This window comes from Dasypus novemcinctus, chromosome 23 (assembly GCF_030445035.2).
Source record: "Dasypus novemcinctus isolate mDasNov1 chromosome 23, mDasNov1.1.hap2, whole genome shotgun sequence".
In the NCBI taxonomy this organism is placed as follows: domain Eukaryota; kingdom Metazoa; phylum Chordata; class Mammalia; order Cingulata; family Dasypodidae; genus Dasypus; species Dasypus novemcinctus.
This window is the reverse complement of record NC_080695.1, coordinates 70,362,384-70,380,608: the sequence shown is the minus strand read 5'-3', so window position 1 is coordinate 70,380,608 and position 18,225 is coordinate 70,362,384. Positions and strand designations below refer to the sequence as shown.

At 41.8% G+C, this 18,225-nt stretch overlaps 1 protein-coding gene and 1 non-coding gene across 2 annotated transcripts; one reads left to right on the top strand and one right to left on the bottom strand.

Annotated features, from left to right (window-relative positions):
* Positions 1–237: 237 nt before the first annotated feature.
* On the bottom strand, positions 238–9,796 carry LOC101419919 (olfactory receptor 1F1-like). Its single transcript, XM_004475865.2, has 2 exons — positions 8,888–9,796; positions 238–300 (listed from the first exon to the last, which is right to left on the bottom strand). The coding sequence occupies exons 1-2, from the start codon at positions 9,794–9,796 to the stop codon at positions 238–240; spliced, it is 972 nt and encodes a 323-aa protein (XP_004475922.2).
* LOC111759801 (small nucleolar RNA SNORD57) lies at positions 1,902–1,971 on the top strand. The gene has a single exon (XR_002793688.1). It is a non-coding gene; the product is annotated as a small nucleolar RNA SNORD57 (small nucleolar RNA).
* Positions 9,797–18,225: the final 8,429 nt, after the last annotated feature.

The window sequence follows — 18,225 nt, the reverse complement described above, 5'->3', positions numbered from 1 at the left end:
AGAGGACAGAGGCTGTGGAAAGTTGTTCGGGGCCCATAGGCCGCATAAAGCAAGGAGCAACCTGCTCCACTCGGGGTGGGTGCAGAGGGTAAGGAAAGGCTTGAGTTGACTCTTAAACATAAATAGGTGGTTTCCAGGAAAGGGAAGTGTGTGTGTGTGTGTGTGTTTGTGAAGGGAGACTCTGAAGTCATTCATGACAAAGAGAAGTAATAAAATCCATTAAATAGCCTGTTGTCTTTAGGAAGACACAATCAGGATGTCTGGAATTAAGGTGGACACTGTAGAGCGAGAAGTGAAAAGCTAGACAGACAGACAGATTCCACATCATAGTAGCCTTGTGGATAGGGTGATTTGCATTCTTGTTTCCCAGAACAGTCCAGGTTTGCATCTTTTTGTCCATGCATAATTTTAATACCTCACTCCTTTCTTCTGGGAAGTGTCTTCATTTGGATGATAAATTACATAGGCAGTCTGCTATAAGTCATATTAAGAAGTTCGGTTTTTTCCTGAGCCAGTGGAAGTCCCTTCAAAGATTATAATCAGAGGAATGACATGAACAGATATTAATCTTAAAAGATTGCTGTGGCCAGGAGGGTAGACTTGACTAAGGGAAATGCTATGATCAGATTTTTAAGGAGTGATGCAAACAAGGAAAAAGAGTCAGAAAGGGAACTTTCTGTTTTTGTTTTTTTTGAGGTACCAGGTCTGGGGATTGAACCCAGGACCTCATATATGGGAAGCTGGCACTCAACCATTGAGCTACCCCGACTCCCCATAGAGCAATTTTGAGAAGTACTAAGGACGTAGAATGTACAGCATTTAGTGATAGGGAGTGAGCAAAGTCTGTGGTGGTGCCCACATTTTTGCTGCGACTGAATGGATGGTGCTCTTCATTGTGACAGGAATGAAGGTAGAGAAAATTATCTTGTTTCACTGTGTGTGTGTTGGAGCTGGCAGGGATGGTGCAGAGTTGATAGGTCTCATTTAGAAACATTGTGTTTGAAGCTCTTTAGGCTGTCCAGGTGGAAGGGCCCAGGATGAATGTTTTGGGCCTGAGTGTAGGGGAGAGTCTTGCTGCACATGAATTCAGAAGTCATCAGCTTATAAATTTATTTAAAGATATGAGAGTTGATGTGCTTGTTGGGGAGGGGAGATAGATAGAGAGAGAGAGAGAGAGAGAGAGAAAGAGAGAGAGAGAGAATATACTGACATGGAAAAGGCCAATAATAAAACCCATGGGAGAAAAAAATAAAAACATATAATGGGATAAAGGAAGAAGACAGAGCAGCAAGTGAGACCTTCAAAAGTGGGAGCCAGAAAACAATCTGGAAAAAGAAGAAAATGGTGTCTCAGAAGCCAAGACCTGAATTTAAAAAGGAATTTTATCAGTAGTACATTCCCATAGAGAGACAGTGTAGGTATGCAACAAGGCTCCCCAACCTACGTGGCTTAGAAGAACAATAATTTCTTCTCCCATTCATTGGTTCACAGGTTGACTGAACTTCAGACTCTGGGTCACCTGGTCTTGGTGCCAGGCTGTGGGTTGGGCTCGTGTCTGTTGTTTTTGTGTTCCTCCTGGTCCTAGACTGGAGGGGCCACAGCAACCCCAAGTGTGTTCTCCTGGGGGGGCACTGGAGTTCAAGAGGGCAAATCCAGCCATGCAAGTGGTTTTGAAGTCTTGCCTTAGGTCAACTTTACTAACATCCTTTTGCCCAAAGGATTTCCATGCAGCCAATCCCAATGTCAAGAGGCAGGGAAAGGCACACCATCCACCATGAGGCCATGGAAAGGGTGTGGTGAGGTAATGATATTACAAAGGAGTGAAAGAGCGAGATTCATAATCTAATCTACCACAGGAACCAAGTGGCAGGCAGTGCAGGTGTAACAGAAGTCAAGTAAACTGGAGGTGAGGAGCTGTCTTAGCCTGACCTTGAAAGTAGGGGCAAAAAACTGGTTTAATGAGCCTAATCCAATAAGGCCAGGAAGGAGGCCTAGCAAGCCAAACGTCTTCAGAGACTTGTCAGCATTTCTCTTTGATCAGGCAGAGGAAGCAGCAGCAGGATTACTAGGAACTGGAAAAACAGGAGAAGAAACGGTTGAAGAAGGAAAAGAAGCGGCTGGCTGCACTTGCACTGACATCTTCAGAAAACAACAGCAGTACTCCAGAAGAGTGTGAAGAGGCAACTGAGAAACCCAAAAAGAAGAAAAAGAAGCTTCAGGAGGTGCCTCAGGAGAACGGAATGGAAGACTCGTCTGCCTCTTACTCCAAACCCAACAAGAAAAAGCCCCAGGAGGAGCTGGTTAGTGGTGATCCTGAAGAGACCGCTGGCAGCCCAAGTGTCCCCAAGAGGAAGACGTCTCTGCCCAAAGTGGAGACAGTTAGCGATGTGGAAGAGGCAGCCAACAGCAGGAAAACCTCCAAGAAAAAGAGGAAGCTTTCCTCGCAGGAGGAGCCTGCCAGCGCAGCCCTGAGGAGGCTGCCAGCAGTAAGAGCAGCTCCAAGAAGAAAAAGTTGCAAAAACTATTCCAGGAGGACTAGAAGCCCCATCTCCTCTGCTCCAATAAAAACACCCACAAAGCTGGAAAAAAAAAAAAAAGAAATCAAAGAAAAAGCTAGATAGTATCAATTATATTTTGCAAAATTATTTTTAAAGAAAACAATAAATATTTAATAATATGGTGATGCAATATGCCTAGTGGTTTATTATGTGTGTTTTGGTTAGTCAACATGGCTTATAATAGTATTGTTTCAATTAAAATGTTAAATGAAAAAAATAGGACACAAAAATATTCAGAATACAGAATAATCTCAATTTTGTAAATTCAGACAAGTTATATTACACAGACAAGTGTGTAATATGATTATTTCTTTTCTCTCCAGATATGCTATGTAATTGTTTGTTATTGCTTTTATCTAAACACACAGAAAAGTTTTGAAGAAATTTAAAAAACATAAGTAAAAATCTTACATAATGAATGTTAACCAAAAAATCATCATACCACATTTTATATAGAATAAATCCATATTATACAATACAGGATTATAAATATTTGGGCAAAAGGAGAAGACTGGGGAAAAGTAAACAAAGGTGTATCTAGTGGTTTTTGCTAATTGACAGCATTCCTAGATATTTTTATTTTTTATTTATAACTTTCTGCATTTATATAAAGTTTCTTCAATGAGCATTGTCAAGAACTGTGAATAGTAGGATTTTACCCCACTTGCAAGTTAGAAAGCTTCCAGCTGGTCTCATGGAGGGTGGCAGAAAATGCAAGTCTCCTGGGTCAGAGACAAAGGACAGTTTATTACTCACAGCAGTATCAGTATTTAGAGTATCAGCATTAATGCCAGTTTCCAAAACCCCAATTCCCACAGAACAATGTGAATCAGGTAAAATGATCCCTCATACACAGTGGGTTGTGTTTTAGGAAAGAATCTCTGAGCCTAGAGAATGTGAATAGTTAATAATGGAGAGAAATTCTGTCTGACTTTTTCTCCAGAGGGTGACTTTATCTTTATTATACTGGACAGTGAAAAAATCTGACCTTTCTTTGGAAAGATATGCCATTTACATCTTCCAAGGCTGCTTGCTACAAGCATTCAATAGAGATAGTATAGAAAGAAGGCTGTCAGTGCCACTGTTCACAAAATGTACAGAAATATTCAGAAAAGGCCTGTATTAATTTTATAGTCACAGAGTTTTATTAATGTTTGTTTTAAGATGTGGAAGGGGAATTGCAGGAATTCATTTAGACTACTTTTTCTAGGTGTAGGGTGGTATGCTAATTTTTTTCACTTGCAAGAAGCATTAAAAAAAGATCCTGACACTGAGGAAAAGAACTCTCATACAAGTGAATTGTTTCAGAGAGTCTGAGAGAGTGAGCAAACTCAAGCCTACAGAGAGCAAAGACGGAGGTATTAATATTAAACAAGTAGACTTTAAGAGGTAAAAAGGATTAAAAATACAGTGATTCCCCTCTTAACAAAACATACAATCCATCATGAATATATAAAATTCACAAAACTCTATCCTTTCCATAACCCAACATCAATTCGAAGAGTAAAAGCTATTAACATACAGGAAAAACTCTTGAAATATTATTAGACATTACAGACCAAGTAAATAAAATAATTAAGGTTATTAAGTATTTGAATGTTGTAATTTTCATGTACATTTATTTGAATTCTACTTTACAGATATTGGTATAACTTTGAAAAAACTGATCGAAGTCCACTCCACATAAAAGACCCCAAGGGCCTAGAGGGGATCTCGAAGGCAGTAGCCACCAAGGCCGTGAGTCAGGCTTGAAAGGAGAATCCAGTGGATGGAGCTCAGGGCGCTGGGCCTTGGGAGCCAAAGGTGAGCCCCAGGGTGGACCCACAGGGATGTGGGACACAGCCTCCAGAGCTGCAGCAAACAGGCTTACCGCAGAACAAGCAAGATCAGGTTCAAAGTCACACTGTGTGCTAGCAACTCAATCATGCCAGTGGTCCCGTTCAACCTCCAGGTTTCTTTCTCCACCCGGCAGGGAAAGCAGGACTGGCTGGCTCCTTTGGACTAAGGGAGCTTTGTCATCAGGAAGGAGGTACTAGATCCCCTGCTAGTAATGGCAGGTGGGAATAATGAAGAAATCAAGGAAAGGTGACCTCAGTTTCCACTCCTACCAGAGAAGTAGGTCACACAGATTACCTGTGGCAGTAATTGACGATGCAACAAAGATTCGCACTCAAGGAAGTATGCAGCAGCATTATTTACAATAGAGAAATATTTAAAAGTGTTGGGCAAAGGATAAATTATATTACATTCATGTGATGAAATATTTTGCAGACAGTAATGCCAAATTTCTAGAGGAACGGGTGTAGCTCAGTGGTTGAGCATGTGCTTTGCATGGATGAGGTCCTGGGTGCAATCTCTACCTCCTAAAAAAAATCCAAATTTCTAGGATATTTACTGACATAGGAAGAAGGAAGTAGAAAAATCAGGATACAAATTATATGCATAGACAGCAGCCAACTTTTTAAAAAATAATTTTTGTAGATATTAATACATATTAATAAAGCAAACAATCCATCTAAAGTGCACAGTCAATACTATCTGATGTAATCACATAGCTGTGCTTTCATCTCTTCAGTCATTATTAGAGCATTTTCATTATTCCAAAAATAAATAGGAGTACATAAATACAGACAGAAAAACCTCTACCCCTTACCACCTTTTTTTGTTTGTTTGTTTCTTTCACTTAGTATACTTCCTTTACTTTTGTTACCCTTAATGGAAGATTATTATTACATTACTATACACTACTGTCCATAGTTTTGCTTTGGTTGCATTTTTGTCTGATATTAACATCTTGTAGCATTAATGTACATTTTCCAGTTTCAAAGAAATACAGTCTTTTATGTGCAATATTACACATTTTCATATTTCACACAAGGTTTCACTATGCTGTACAGTCTGTTACAGTTTTTAGCTTTCGTTCTAGTAACATACATGACTTTAGATTTCTCCCTTTCAACCACTGTCATACCTGTATATTAGCACTACTAGTTACATACACTATGATGTGCTTTCACTGATTTCTATTCATTTCCAAAGATTTACAAACAACCTTTGTACCAATTCTGTACAGATGAACCCTCAACTTTCCATTCTTTAACCTCATTCTATTTTCTGGTGTCCTATATTCTAGTTATTAACTCCATGAGTTTACACTATAAATTTAGTTCATAATAGCACAATTATACAGTATTTTTCCTTTTGTGTCTGGCTTGCTTGACTCAATATAATGTCCTCCAGGTTCATCCGTGTTGTCATTGTTTCACGACTTCATTTCTTCTTACGGGTGATTAATACTCCATCATATGTATACACCACAGTTTGTTTATCCAGTCATCGCTAGAGGAACACCTGGGTTGTTCCATCTTTTGGCAATTGTGAATAGCACTGCTATGAATATCTGTTTGCAAATTTCCATTCATAAATAGTAGTCATTCTAATATGTGTGAAATTATATCTCAGGGCAGCTTTAATTTGCAGTTCCCTAATTGCTATTGATTTTGAACTTTTTTTTTCATGTGTTTTTTCACTACTTGTATTTCTTCTTTGGACAAATGTCTACTCGAGTCCTTTGCCCATTTTTTAAATTGTGTCGATTCTCTTTTTAATGTTGAGTTGTAGCATCTCTTTATATATCATGGATATTAAACCCTTATTGGATATGTGATTTCCAAATATTTTTTCCCCTTAAATCAGCTGACAGTGGCCAACTTTTATAAAATATATTCATATATATACAATTGTCATTATCTTGAGTGGCAAGATCATAGGCTATTTTGATTTTCTTCTTTATGATATCTGGCCTTCTATAGAATGTTACCTTTTCAATAGCAAATTTTAAAATAAATCCTTCTCTTCAAAATGAAAAGTGGGGAAGCAGATGTGGCTCAAATGATAGAGCATCCACCTACCATATGGAAGGTCCAGGGTTCAATACCCTAGGGCCTCCTGGCTCGTGTGGTGAGCTGGCCCACACACAGTGCTGCATAAGGGTGTCCCCTGCATAAGGGTGCCCCACGAGCAAGGAGTGTGCCCTGCAAGGAGAACCGCCCCACGTGATAAAAGCACAGTCCGCCCAGGAGTGGCGATGCACACACGGAGAGCTGACGCAGCAAGATGATGTAACAAAAGGAAACCCAGATTCCTGGTGCTGCTGACAAGAATGCAAGCAGACACAGAAGAACACACAGTGAATGGACACAGAGAGCAGACAATGGGGGGTGCGGGGTAGGGAGAGAAATAAATAAATCTTTTTTAAAAAAATAAGAAAAGTGAAGGCTTCACATGGTGTCACCCTGTGTACAACACTGTAGTTATTTCTCCCCTTCAATCTAGTTGATGATCACTCTTGACCCAGGAGCAGTGCAGGAAACTGGGGATACAGGTTGCATGGTATGTGTATGTGGGTCTGGGGACTCTCCTGATCTGTGGAAATCCTGATGGAGGGAGGACAGGCAGGTGATTATACTGCAATGTACTCTGAACCAAAGAAAAATAGAGCAGTGAGAACCCAGAAGAGGGAAACAGGGAGGCTTCATGGAGGAGGGGAGGTGACCTTGGTCTTATTTCTTGATGGTGTGGATGGGGAGGGGGCTGCTCACTCAAGATGAGAGCAGGCGAGTCTGGGCAAAGGGAGTAGCGAGTACTGGTTTGTTTCCCATATAACAAAGACATGATCATGGCTGAACCAGCCCCAAGGTCAGAAGTCAGGGGATGATTGTGAAGGGTTTCCATGACTCTGTAATCTTTTTTTTTTTAAGATTTATTTTTATTTATTCCTCCTTCCCCACCCTGGTTGTTTGTTCTGTGTCTATTTGCTGCGTCTTCTTTGTCCGCTTTTGTTGTTGTCAGCGGCACAGGAATCTGTGTTTCTTTTTGTTGCATCATCTTGCTGCGTCAGCTCTCCATGTGGGTGGCGCCATACTTAGGCAGGTTGCACTTTCTTTCCCGCTGGGCGGCTCTCCTTATGGGGCGCACTCCTTGCGTGTGGGGCTCCCCTACATGGAGGACATCCCTGAATGGTGGGGCACTCCTTGTGTGCATCAGCACTGTGCATGGGCCAGCTCCACATGGGTCAAGGAGGCCTGGGGTTTGAACCGCAGACCTCCCATGTGGTAGGCAGATGCCCTAACCACTGAGCCAAGTTCGCTTCCCTGATTCTGTACTTCCTGATGACTTGTTGCTATAGCCTGGTGAGAAGGCAGACCAGGGCCTCTGATTCTCATGTGAAATATTATTATCCACATTACTTGGCCTCACATTTCACTCTGCTATTCTTTTAGTCTGAGTGTCCATATAATTTTGAGATAATTTTTGAGACTCAGCCTTTTAGATTGACCATCTAGAAGGACTTATGGAGGAGTATAAGGTAGACCAGTTTTCCTTGACCCAACAGCACATTACAATCAGCTGATAATTATTAAAAGTATCAGCATTGGGCCCCCATACCTGGAGATCCTGATTTATTTAGTCAATGCTGGGACCTAGATATCAGTGTGTTTTAAAGCCCCCCAGTTTGGGAAGTGGATTTGGCTCAACAGATAGAGCGTCCGCCTACCTCATGGGAAGTCCAGGGTTCAAACCCAGGGCCTCCTGCCCCACGTAGTGAGGTGGCTCACGTGCAGTGCTGCCGTGCTCAAGGAGTACTGTACCACACAGTGGTATTCCCCGCATAGGGGAGCCCCACACACAAGGAGTGCGCCCCGTAGGAGAGCCACCCCACGCAATAAAAGCGCAGCCTGCCCAGGAGTGGCGCCACACACATTGAGAACTGACTCAGCAAGATGACACAACAACAACAAAAAAGACGCAGTTTCCCAGTGCCACTGACAAGAATACAAGCGGACACAAAAGAATACACAGCGAATGGACACAGAGGGCAGACAACAGGGGAAAGGGGAGAGAAATAAATAAAATAAATAAAAGCCCCCCCCCAGGTGATTTTATTATTTAGAAATATTTGTAGCATGTATCCTTCCAAACAGACCACTTAAAAAGGGAAAATTTGACTTGGTTGTAAAAGAATTAAAAAGTTAGTGAATAACAAATTGGAAGAAAATTTTAAAAAAAAGAAAAAACTTTATGGATTTAAAGGAAGTCTCATTACTCGCTTTATAGAGCAAGGTCACAGGCAAATCAGAGTTTAATAATAGATAAATAAGAATCTATTTCTACCTGCCCCTAGAACAGAGAGCAATATATTTGTTTCCACACTGCCTTTCAAAAAGTAACTGCTATGTCATGCTTAACTAGTGAGTTACACATTTTTTTAGGCGTGAATATGAGCTTTGGTTCTTTCACCAGACAGAAAACCTCTTCCTGCCCATCACTTTTCTCAGAGCCCCTTTCAGGTCCCTGTTCCTCAGGCTGTAGATGAAGGGGTTCAGCATGGGCGTGACCACTGTGTACAGCACAGTCGCTGCAGGGTCTTTCTCAGCTGAGTGCGAGGATGAAGGGTTGAAGTACACAGCAATGATGGTGCCATAGAAGAGGGAAACCACAGCGAGGTGGGAGCCACAGGTGGAGAAGGCTTTCCATTTTCCCTTTGTGGACGGGACTCTCAGAACAGCACGGGTGATACTGATATACGAAGCCAGGATGCAAACAAACGGGGTGATCATTATCAGGGCACCCTCAGTGAGAATCATCATCTCGTTGAGCTGTGTGTCAGAGCAGGAGAGTTTCAGAAGAGGGGTAATATCACAGAAGAAGTGGGGGATGATGTTTTCTGCACAGAACAAGAGTTGAGCCATCAACAGGGTATGCAATAGGACATTCAGGTTGGCTGTGACCCAGGACCCAATGACCAGCAGAGCACAGAGCTGATGGGACATCTTTGTTGAGTAGTGTAAGGGGTGGCATACAGCAACAAAGCGGTCATAGGCCATCACAGCCAGGAGGAAATTGTCCATGTCCACAAACATGAAAACAAAATACATCTGCGTGAGACACCCAGGGAAGGAGATGGTCTGAATCCCAAGTATGTGATTGGCCAGCATCTTGGGGACTGTGGTGGAGGAGAAGCAGCCATCCACGAAGGACAGGTTGCAAAGGAAGAAGTACATGGGGGTGTGCAGGCGGGAGTCTGCGCTGATGGCCAGGATGATGAGCAGGTTCCCCAGGACCGTGGCCAGGTACATGCTCAGGAAGAGCACAAAGAGGAGCTGCTGCTGCTGGGGCTTCCTGGAGAGACCCAGGAGGAGGAACTCGGAGACACTAGACTGGTTGGCCCCGTTCATGGGTTCAGGGGTCTAGTCCAAATGTAGACAAAGCCTGGTAGATTCAATAGCATGGAAAATTATGACTACGATGGGATAATTTAGAAGGTTACAAGGGAAAGACTACGTGATATATGTAAAGTACTAGAATTTTCCTTCCTGTATGTTTCATTTAGCAACCAGACCTCTTTCAAGTCTCCATTACTTCACGAAAAGAATAAATACAAGTGCTTTTGTGTACAGGACACTCAGGCAAGTGATGACAGTGTTTTTTTCTGATTCTTCTGTACTGATTGAACTTTTTACCTTCACTATGTATTCTTACAAAGTAAATGTTATCAAACACTACAAATATAAGAAAATTAATAGACTTTCATATTCCTAATGAATACTGGAGAACATCTATGCAAAAGGTTACCATGGAGACTGACATTCAATCCAGGGGGCTCATGTCATCAATATCCTAAGTGGTATTGCTGTGAAGAAAGTTTTTAATGTCTCTGAATTTCACTTTTGTTTTCCGATCTGGATATGTCACACATACCATTTTTTAAAATCTCCTTTTTATTATTAAATTTTTAAATTAAAGAAGTTGTAAGTTTACAGAAAAATTATGTGAAAATCCCAGCGTTTCCATATACCCCCTATTGTGGTACCTTTGTTACAACTGATGAAAGAAGATTAAAATGGTCACACTCTTAACATGTGTGCTCTGAGCATTATCTCGGCAATCACTCCACAGCTGCCCCCAGGTGATGATGATAAGGCCACCGCTGCTGATGCCGCCGTCCTCGGCTGCCGCTTGCAGGCACTCTCAGGAAGTCTGGGTCAGGCCTTCTGGGCTGTGTCTCCTGAGCTCCCTGGTCAAACAGGGAGAATAAAATGGAAATGACCCAAAGGTATGAGAGGCTCAGCTGGTTGCACCAATTGATAAACGCCCGTTGGTGTTACCCAGAGTTAAGGGACTCATCAGCACACAGGCAGGACCTTCCCTGGTCAGTGCAGGGTGATTTCAGGGCACAGATGATGAGTTCAGAATTGTTCCTGTAGCTCCACCTGAAAGAAAGACGTGGTGAGGAGCCCCCTCAAGGCTTCGCCTCCTAACAAGCATTTATTCATGAAGCCCCCTGGTCTGACTCTCAGCAGGAAGAACTGCTGTCCTCGATGGCAGCAGGAGTGTCAGGCTCCCTTGACGTCTTCAGACCTGGCCAGAGGTTCTTGGTCTCAATGAGCGGGATCGTCTTTGGGCTTTTCAGTTAAGTCTGCAGGAATGAGGAGCTGGAGGATCCCGCCCTACGTGCAGGAAGGATGCTTGAGGGAACCACAGGGCAAGCCCTTTACGGGAGCCTCCTTGGTCTCTAGGGTCCTATTCCCTGGTAGCCTCATTAGAGACAAGCAGAGAGCAATTGTCCCTTCTCCTCCTTGGGCTTTTGGGTCCAATGCTGTAAATAAGGACCTGCCATCCAAGTCATGTAATTCCTGCTTCAGTCCTTCCATACCAAACACTGGAAACGATGCCACCTTGGAGGTAATCTTTGGAAGGAACGCTCTGCTAGAGAAAACTCACAATCCTATGTCTTATCCTTCACCCAACCTCGTGTATCATTTTTAGGAAAAACACATAAAGCTGTAGAGGATCTGTGTGGATTTTTGGATTCTTAGATCCCCCATTATCACCTGTGTGACCTTGGGAAAGCTGCTAAACTTCATTGAAACACAAAATCTCACCATCTGTAGAGTGGAGAAATAATATTCATTTGGTAGAGTTATTAAGGCTAAATGAGGGGAAGCAGATGTGGCTCAAGTGATTGGGCTCCTGCCTACCACATGGGAGGTCCGGGGTTCAGTTCCCCATGCCTCTTGGAGAAGAAAAGCAGGGCAGCAGGCTGATGCAGTGGTGAGCAGATGCAACAAGGAGACAGAAAGAGGAAACATAATGAGAGACACAATAAATCAGGAGTGGAGGTGGCTCAAGCAATTGGGCACACCTCTCCCACATGGGAGGTCCATGTTCAGTTTCTAGCACCTCCTAAAGAGAAGACAAGCATACAGCAAATGGACACAGCAAGTGCAAACAATGAAGGGGTGTGTATGTGAATAGATGGGCAGAATAAATCTTTTTTTTAAAAGATGAGGTAATTTAAGTTATACACATCATGACCCCTCACTTCATCAGTGCATTGGGCTAGGACCTTGTACATGAGGTAGAGGGTAAAAGTATTAAATTAAATTTATATCTTTTGTTCTTTGTTCAACCATCTGTGCTCTTGAAAAATACTGTTTCAAAGTAGCATCATATGCTTATCTTCATTTGTCAATAGTGATTTTAGAAAGGGGACAGATCACACATTCTTTTTTCTATGTTTTGATTTAGGGGTAAAATAGGTAGAAATAGGAACCCTTGCTGAATCCATTTATAAATTGGTGGACCATGGATATTCCAATGAAGAAGAGAATTCTTGAGTCCAGTAGGTATCATGCTTCAAAAATTTTCCTCCATAGTTGTTCAGAAGGCAAGATTTGGCTTTAAGGTGCCCATAAAACATTTGATCTTATGCATTGTAAAGCTCACTTTCCTGACTGGATAACGGTAAGGAATTACTCATAAAAACCATGCACCTGAGTCAGAGGTGCAGTTGCATCCCTGAAAATTGTCCTCTGCATGGGAGTGTTCCTCTAACTAAACTTCCACTTTAAAAAAAATTTATAAGCAGGGTGTTCCTCATTCATGCAGTGGAATCTTAATAGTATCCACCTGCTCCCAGTAACTCATGATATGGACCTTAGGGTTATAATGAACCTTCATGTATGTATCAGACACACATTAGCTGACATCAAGTTCTTCCCCTTGTACCTCCAAAACTTGGTAAAAAGGAGAAAACCTACATGTTAATTATTAAATATCTGGAGGGAGGGGCAAAAAGCATAGTCACTGAACTAAGACATTTGTTTGCAAGTAATAGAAAACCCACTCGTATTAGCTTAAGGAGAAATGGACTCTATTGGTTTATGTTACTGCAAAGCCCACAATGCCTGCTTACACAGACTATGTGTTGTAGTCGGGTCTAGATTCAGTGGTCCAAATAATGATATCAGGACCCTGTTATTCTCTGTCTCTCAACTCTGCTTCTGTTTGACTTCCTTCTGCTGATTATTTCTCTCCATGTGGCAGGCAAAATGGCCACCAGTAGCTCCAAAATCACAGGGCAAATAGAACTTCTATCTATGTTTATTAACTCCAAAGAAGGCTATTATTAATCTTGTTTGAGTCATGTGTCCAAACCTGACCAACTATTCTGGTTGGGACAGTGGGATCTTCCTGTCAGTCCATGTTATCAACCCAACCCATGGTTGGTGGGCATCCTGTGATGGACATTATCACCAGCACTACTTGAGGTAGGGGAGGAGGTTCCCAAACAGATCTGATGCAGGGAAATGTGAAGGTATGCCCATGAAGAACAAGTCTACTGAAGGGGAATCACTTGAGTCACTCCATCAGCAGGGTGGAGAAAATGGTAGGGGAAGGAGCCCTGAAGGCAGCGAGAGAAATTAGTCTGTTGTTTTAAAAGTTAGGGTGGGGAAGAAGATGTGGCTCAAGTGATTGAGCGCCTCTCTCCCACAAGGGAGGTCCCAGGTTCAGTTCCCTGTGTGTCCTAAAGGAGATGAGCAGACACAGAGAGCACACAGCAAATGGACACAGATAGCAGATAGAGAGCACAAACTGGGGTGGGGTGAGATGGGGTGGGGTGGGGGGTGGAGGGTTGGAAATAAATAAAGGAATCTTTAAAAAAATAAAAATAAAACAAGTGAGCTGTGGAATATAGACTGTATGCTCTATATCAATGTTAAATTTCTTGAACTTGATAACTGTACTTAAGGTGTTTACAAAAGGGAATGCCCTGGGGAGCAGATGTGGCTCAAGTGGCTGAGCGCCTGCTTCCCACGTCAGAGGTCCCACTGGTTGAGCACTGGCTTCCCACATATAAGGTTCCAAGTTCATTCCCCAGCCCTCGGTGCCTCAAAAAAAGAAAAAAGTGAATGTCCTAGGACATGAACTAGCATTCAAAATTGTGATCCATCTAAATGCTTTTCAAGTGGATTTTGGAAGAAGATCAAATCTTTCAGTGATATGGGCTTGTTGTTTTATGTGCTCAATTTGTATGTGATCAAATGATATGCAGAATTTTTATATATATTTGATTCCTCAAATTAAGGTAGCTTGCATATTGTTTTACACTTTTTTTTTCCAAGTAACCGGGTTGACTTTGTAGAAAGCTTAATGATGGAATGTTGGGATCTTTATTAGTGTGGAAGAGAACAAGGATATTGCAGGAGCAGAAAATAGTACTTTAAAAAAATCAATTTTATTGATACATATTAATAAAGCATACAATTCATCCAAAGTGTACAATCAATGGTATTTGGTATAATCACACAGCTGTGCATTCATCACTTCAATCATTATTAGGGCATTTTCATTATTTCAATAATAATAGCAATAGTAAACAAAAAAAACCAGACATACATATTAGAAAATTCTTCACCGCTCAATCTCTCTCTGTTTCCCTTGCTGTACATAGCTGCTAGAAAACAGTACTTAAAAGTTACTGAAGGGGAAGTGGATGTGGCTCAGGCGACTGGGCTCCCACCTACCACATGGGAGGTTGCTGGTTTGGATCCCGGGCCTCCTAAAGACAGTGAGCTGGCGTAATGGGCAGGCACGGAGAGCTGACACAAGAGACACAAGAGGAAAAAGCATGATGAGAGACACAACAAAGCAGGGAGCAGAGGTTCCTGGTGCCTCCTACAGGCGACAGCAAGCTGACACGACAGGCCGTCACAGCAAGCTGACGCAACAAGAGACGTGAGAAGGAAACACAGAACCAGAGCCACAACAAAGCAGGGAGCAGATACGGTGCCAGCAATTAGGCACCTCCCTCCCACATCAGAAGTCCTGGGTTTGGCTGCCGGGCCTCCGAAAGAATCAAGGAAAGAGAACAGACACAGCAAGTGAAAAACAACAAGGTGGTTGGGAGAAATAAAATAAATCTTTTAAAAAAAGTTACTGAGGGAAACGAACTTTGGCCCAGTGGTTAGGGCGTCCGTCTACCACATGGGAGGTCCGCGGTTCATGCCCCGGGCCTCCTTGACCCGTGTGGAGCTGGCCCATGCGCAGTGCTGATGCGCGCAAGGAGTGCCGTGCTACACAGGGGTGTCCCCCGCGTAGGGGTGTCCCCCGCGTAGGGGAGCCCCACGCGCAAGGAGTGCACCCATAAGGAGAGCCGCCCAGCGCAAAGGAGGGAGCAGCCTGCCCGAGGAATGGCGCCGCCCACACTTCCCGTGCCGCTGACGACAACAGAAGCGGACAAAGAAACAAGACGCAGCAAAAAGACACAGAAAACAGACAACCGGGGGAGGGGAATTAAATAAATAAGTAAATAAATCTTTAAAAAAAATAAAAAATAAAAAATAAAAAATAAATAAAAAAAGTTACTGAACATGTTCTCTAGTTTTATTAGTTATGGCCTTAATATTTAGTTGTTTAGCTTTGACACAGTGGTTTTACTTTGACACAGTTGAACAACACTGGGTTAAGTCTCTGATATTTGTGTTGGCAATATATATTAGCACATAAAAGAACTGCCAGTTCATTTACAGAAAAGATAAAGCCCAACAAGGAGAGCAATATATTGCCTCTTGATGAGTTTTTATAAATTCTTAATTATAATATGCAATGGGGTTCTCCCTGATTTTTAAAATTATTTATAATTTACTTGCCATTAATTTAACTTTGAACTATTTTGTGTATGATATGTACTTAGTGTGAACCTCCAAGAACATACATAGACATTTCAGTTTTCATTATCTGAATTGAGGACATTTTAAGTTGAAGGACAAATTCTTTTCAGGTATAGTTGAGAATAAATCTTTTAAAAGTCATTTGATTATGAAATAACTTGAAGTTAATTTTTGAAATCTGAGAACTTTTAAAATTAATCTTTGAGCAGAGTTTCTAAAAGTGCAACTTAGCTATCAACAAACTGTGTATAAAATGGCTTTGTTCTCAGTTTTGCACCACAAGACACTGGATAGTATATGTAAAGAAGTTTCCACATCTGTGTTTATTTTTACCTGATTCAGATGTCCCTTGAGTGACATCTCTGAAATGTTTGGGGGTGGGGGTCTGAACAACCAGTTATCTGATTTCTATTTTGTCCATTGCTTGTGTTTATTCCTTTTGTCAAAACTGTCTGCCTCAAAGTGGTGTGACGTATGCTCATGCATAAAATATTAAAATTGAGTACATCCTTGTATTTGTATTTTTGTTGTCAACATTGCCAAGGTGCTATGGAAAATTAAAGTTAACACAATAAGAAAAAAATAAAATTATTACAAAGGAAAAAAAAGTGAATGTCTTAAATGTACATGGCAGTATTAACTGATCAAAGAGTATGATGTATGCAACCTACTCTCACATATTTAGAAATAGACAGAGGGAGATTAGATAGATAGATAGATTTTTTTTCCTTTAATAAAAATATCTCTTGTTGATGTGGGAGGAGTGGGGTGAGGGGGTGAGGGGGTATATGGGGATCTCATATATTTTTTAACGTAATCTTTAAAAAAAAAATAAGAAGAAAATATAGCCCTGACACACTTTGAAGTCCTAGAGTAAACCAGCAACAGAACCAAGTGAATCCCACAATGGGAGCACTGTTGAGTCATCATCATTGGGCAAGCTCCAGGTTTCACACCTGACATTGTCAGGAGCGCACTTAAAAAATAAATTACAAAAAGGCTGTTTGGGAAGAGACAGATGAACTGTTTTTTTCCCATCAGGTACAGCAGTGATCAGGCAAATTACAAACCAGTCTGAGAACTGGCTGCCTTGGGGGCATATTTAGGCAGCAGTTCATTAATCTTCCAGATGTAATCCGACTTCTCTGCACAATCTTTGCATGTCTCCCCCCAGTCGTCCAGGATCTTTGACTCTTTAATTTGGAGCTTCTTCGGGTCCACTGTGTTCAGGTCAATCTGCTTGCCATACTTCAGCTCGCAGGTCTGCAATAGATGGAGCAGATGCAGCAAAATGTTAAAAACTGATGTGTGTGTGTGTGTGTGTGTGTGTAGGTCTCTGTATGAGTTTTGTATTAATTTTGCAACTGTCCTGTAAATTTTAAGTGATCCAAGAAAACCTGTAATCAATCACAACCCAGTATCAATGAGCACCCATAACACTGGGATCTTGGTTTCTAAATACCATTCCCTACTAAAAGAAAATAGGATTCCCTAGAGAAATGTCTGATTCCAGGCCTGGGACAGGAAATGACAGGGGAAGTCAAGGACATTTTGTTGTCCCAAAAAATAAGGAAGTACTCAAAGTTCAATGAAAGCAGAAGAGGATTGTGGGAAGATTGCAGAGTAGGAAGTTCCAGCAATCAATCCCTCCACCAGAACAACTATTTTTTGTTTGTTTGTTTGTTTAAAAAGATTTATTTTTTATTTATTTCTCTCCTAGACCCGTGTGGAGCTGGCCCACATGCAGCGCTGATGCGTGCAAGGAGTGCTGTGCCATGCAGGGGTGTCCCCTGCACAGGGAAGCCCCAAGCGTGAGGAGTGTGCCCCCTAAGGAGAGCCACCCAGCACGAAAGAAAGCGCAGCCTGCCCAGAAATGGTGCCGCACACACAGAGAGCTGACACAAGATGACGCAACAAAAAGAAACACAGATTCCTGGTGCTGCTGACAAAAACAGAAGCAGACAAAAACAAGAACATGCAGCAAATGGACATAGAGAACAGACAACTGGGGGGTGGGGAAGGGGAGAGAAATAAATAAAATAAATCTTTAAAGAAAAAAAAATAAAGAAATTTAAAAAAGGAACCAAACAGAAGTTTTGGAGCTGCAAAGTACAGTAAATTGATGAGAAAATTCATTAGATGGTTTCAATAACAGATTTGAAAAGGCAGAAGAAAGGATCAGCAAACTTGAAGACAAGACAATAGAAACTATCCAGTGTGAGGAGCAGAAAGAAAACATAATGAAGAAAAAATGAACAGAGCATGAGAGACCTGTGGGACACCATCAAGTGTACTGACATGCATCTTTAGAGTACCAGAAGGATAAGAGAGAGAGAAAGGGGATGCATTTTAAGAAATAATGGCAGTAAACTCCTCCAATCTGATGAAAGACATAAATATACACACCCAGGAAGCTGAATGAACGCCAAGCAGGAGTTCATTAAGAGATATCAACAAGACACATTATAGCAAAACTGTCAAAAGCCAAAGACAAAGAGAGAAGAATTTAGAAATCAGCCAGAGAGAAGTGAATTGTCAAATACTGGGGATTCCCAATTAGATTAATAGCAATTTTGGTCATCAGAAACCATGGAAGCCAGAATACATAGGATGATACACCAAGCTCTTATAGAAAAAACAGTCAACTACGA